The sequence below is a fragment of the Buceros rhinoceros genome, unplaced genomic scaffold, assembly GCF_000710305.1.
Source record: "Buceros rhinoceros silvestris isolate BGI_N320 unplaced genomic scaffold, ASM71030v1 scaffold26177, whole genome shotgun sequence".
NCBI classification, from domain to species: Eukaryota; Metazoa; Chordata; class Aves; order Bucerotiformes; family Bucerotidae; genus Buceros; species Buceros rhinoceros.
The window spans coordinates 3,116-4,533 of NW_010421930.1; the positions used below are offsets into that span (position 1 = coordinate 3,116).

At 60.5% G+C, this 1,418-nt stretch overlaps 1 protein-coding gene across 1 annotated transcript in view; it reads left to right on the forward strand.

The window, feature by feature from the left end:
• Positions 1-1,127, forward strand: part of LOC104496721 (beta-galactosidase-1-like protein) — a gene marked incomplete at its 5' end in the record, with an annotated part of 4,237 nt that extends 3,110 nt beyond the window's left edge. The window contains 4 exons of the mRNA XM_010139880.1: positions 36-167; positions 517-569; positions 662-836; positions 909-1,127. Coding sequence (XP_010138182.1) covers positions 36-167; positions 517-569; positions 662-836; positions 909-1,127 — 579 coding nt within the window. The remainder of the gene's footprint in view (positions 1-35; positions 168-516; positions 570-661; positions 837-908) is intronic.
• Between the last annotated feature and the right edge of the window lie 291 nt (positions 1,128-1,418).

The window sequence follows — 1,418 nt, forward strand, 5'->3', positions numbered from 1 at the left end:
GACACAGGGCAGCAGTGCTGACCCTGTGGCTGCAGGAGTACCAGGGGACGCTGGAGCGGGACGGGCAGACAGCGCTGCGTGTGATGGGCAGGGCAGGGGAGACCCTGGATGTGGTCCTGGAGAACATGGGCAGGATAAGCTTCGGGGCCAACGCCAGTGACTTCAAGGTGAGGGGAGAGGGCCCTGGGGCTCTGGAGGGATGACCTGGGCACCCACATGACCGAACATCCCCTGTCCTGCCACCCATGACAGATCCCAGCCATGGCAGGGCCATCCTCAGACCTGCTCCCTGGTTAATCTCACACTGTCCCCTTCCCTGGTCCTGGCAAACCCACTGGGACTAGGATAAAACTGTGAGATTGACACCCATCTCCCAGTTAAGATGCCACAGCAGCCCCTCTGAGTGGATCCCATGCCACCTCCACTGCTGCGAAGAGGATGTGCCCTGGGGAAGCCAAGCGTCCTTCTGCCTCTGGCAGACCGTGCTGCCTCATTTTCCCTCCTGCTCCATCTCAGGGCTTGCTGGGGAACCTCTCCTTGGATTCCAGCCCTCTCAGCAACTGGCTGATGTGCCCCCTGGCCATAGACACTGCCATGCAGCAGGGCTGGGCCCCAGCTGCCCCGCGCTGGGGAACCTCTCCTTGGATTCCAGCCCTCTCAGCAACTGGCTGATGTACCCCCTGGCCATAGACACTGCCATGCAGCAGGGCTGGCCCCATGCTGCCCTGCCAAAACCGAACAGCTGGGGCAGAGCAGGGCCAGCCTTCTACACTGGGACCTTTGAGACCCCTGGCATCACCTGGGACACCTTCGTGAAGTTCCCAGGTTGGGGTAAGGTAAGACGGTGCATAGCTGGGAGAGGGAGTGAGGGGGGAGAGGCACAGCTCAGTTCCATCTCCATCTTCCAGGGCCAGCTGTGGATAAATGGCTTCAACCTGGGCCGGTACTGGCCCCACCGCGGGCCCCAGCAGACCCTCTTCGTGCCTGGCTCAGTGCTGCATGTTGGCCGCCCCAACAACATCACAGTGCTGGAGCTGGAGGGGGCACCCTCCACTCCCCTTCTGCTTTTCCTCGACCGACCCCTCTTCAACAGGACCCTCAGCCACAGCACTGTCACCACAGATTAAATGCAGAGCTCCTGGACAGCAGTATTGCATCTCGTTGGGGCTGTGGAGATCTTGGGAGCAGGTGAAGCGCAGGGGCCAGTGCAGTGGCTGCACGGTCCTGGGAAAGGGGCAGATGTCCTGGCATGGACATCCAGAGATCCTGTCCCTCTCTGGAGCCAAGTCTGTGCTAAGGAGAAAGCGGCCCTAGATTGTTTTGCATGTAATCCCAAATGGTTACAGTGCTCAGGCTGATGCCCCCAAGCCTGGGGGTCAAGGCACCTCTTTATTACAGACAATGCAGGCAAAGGAGGT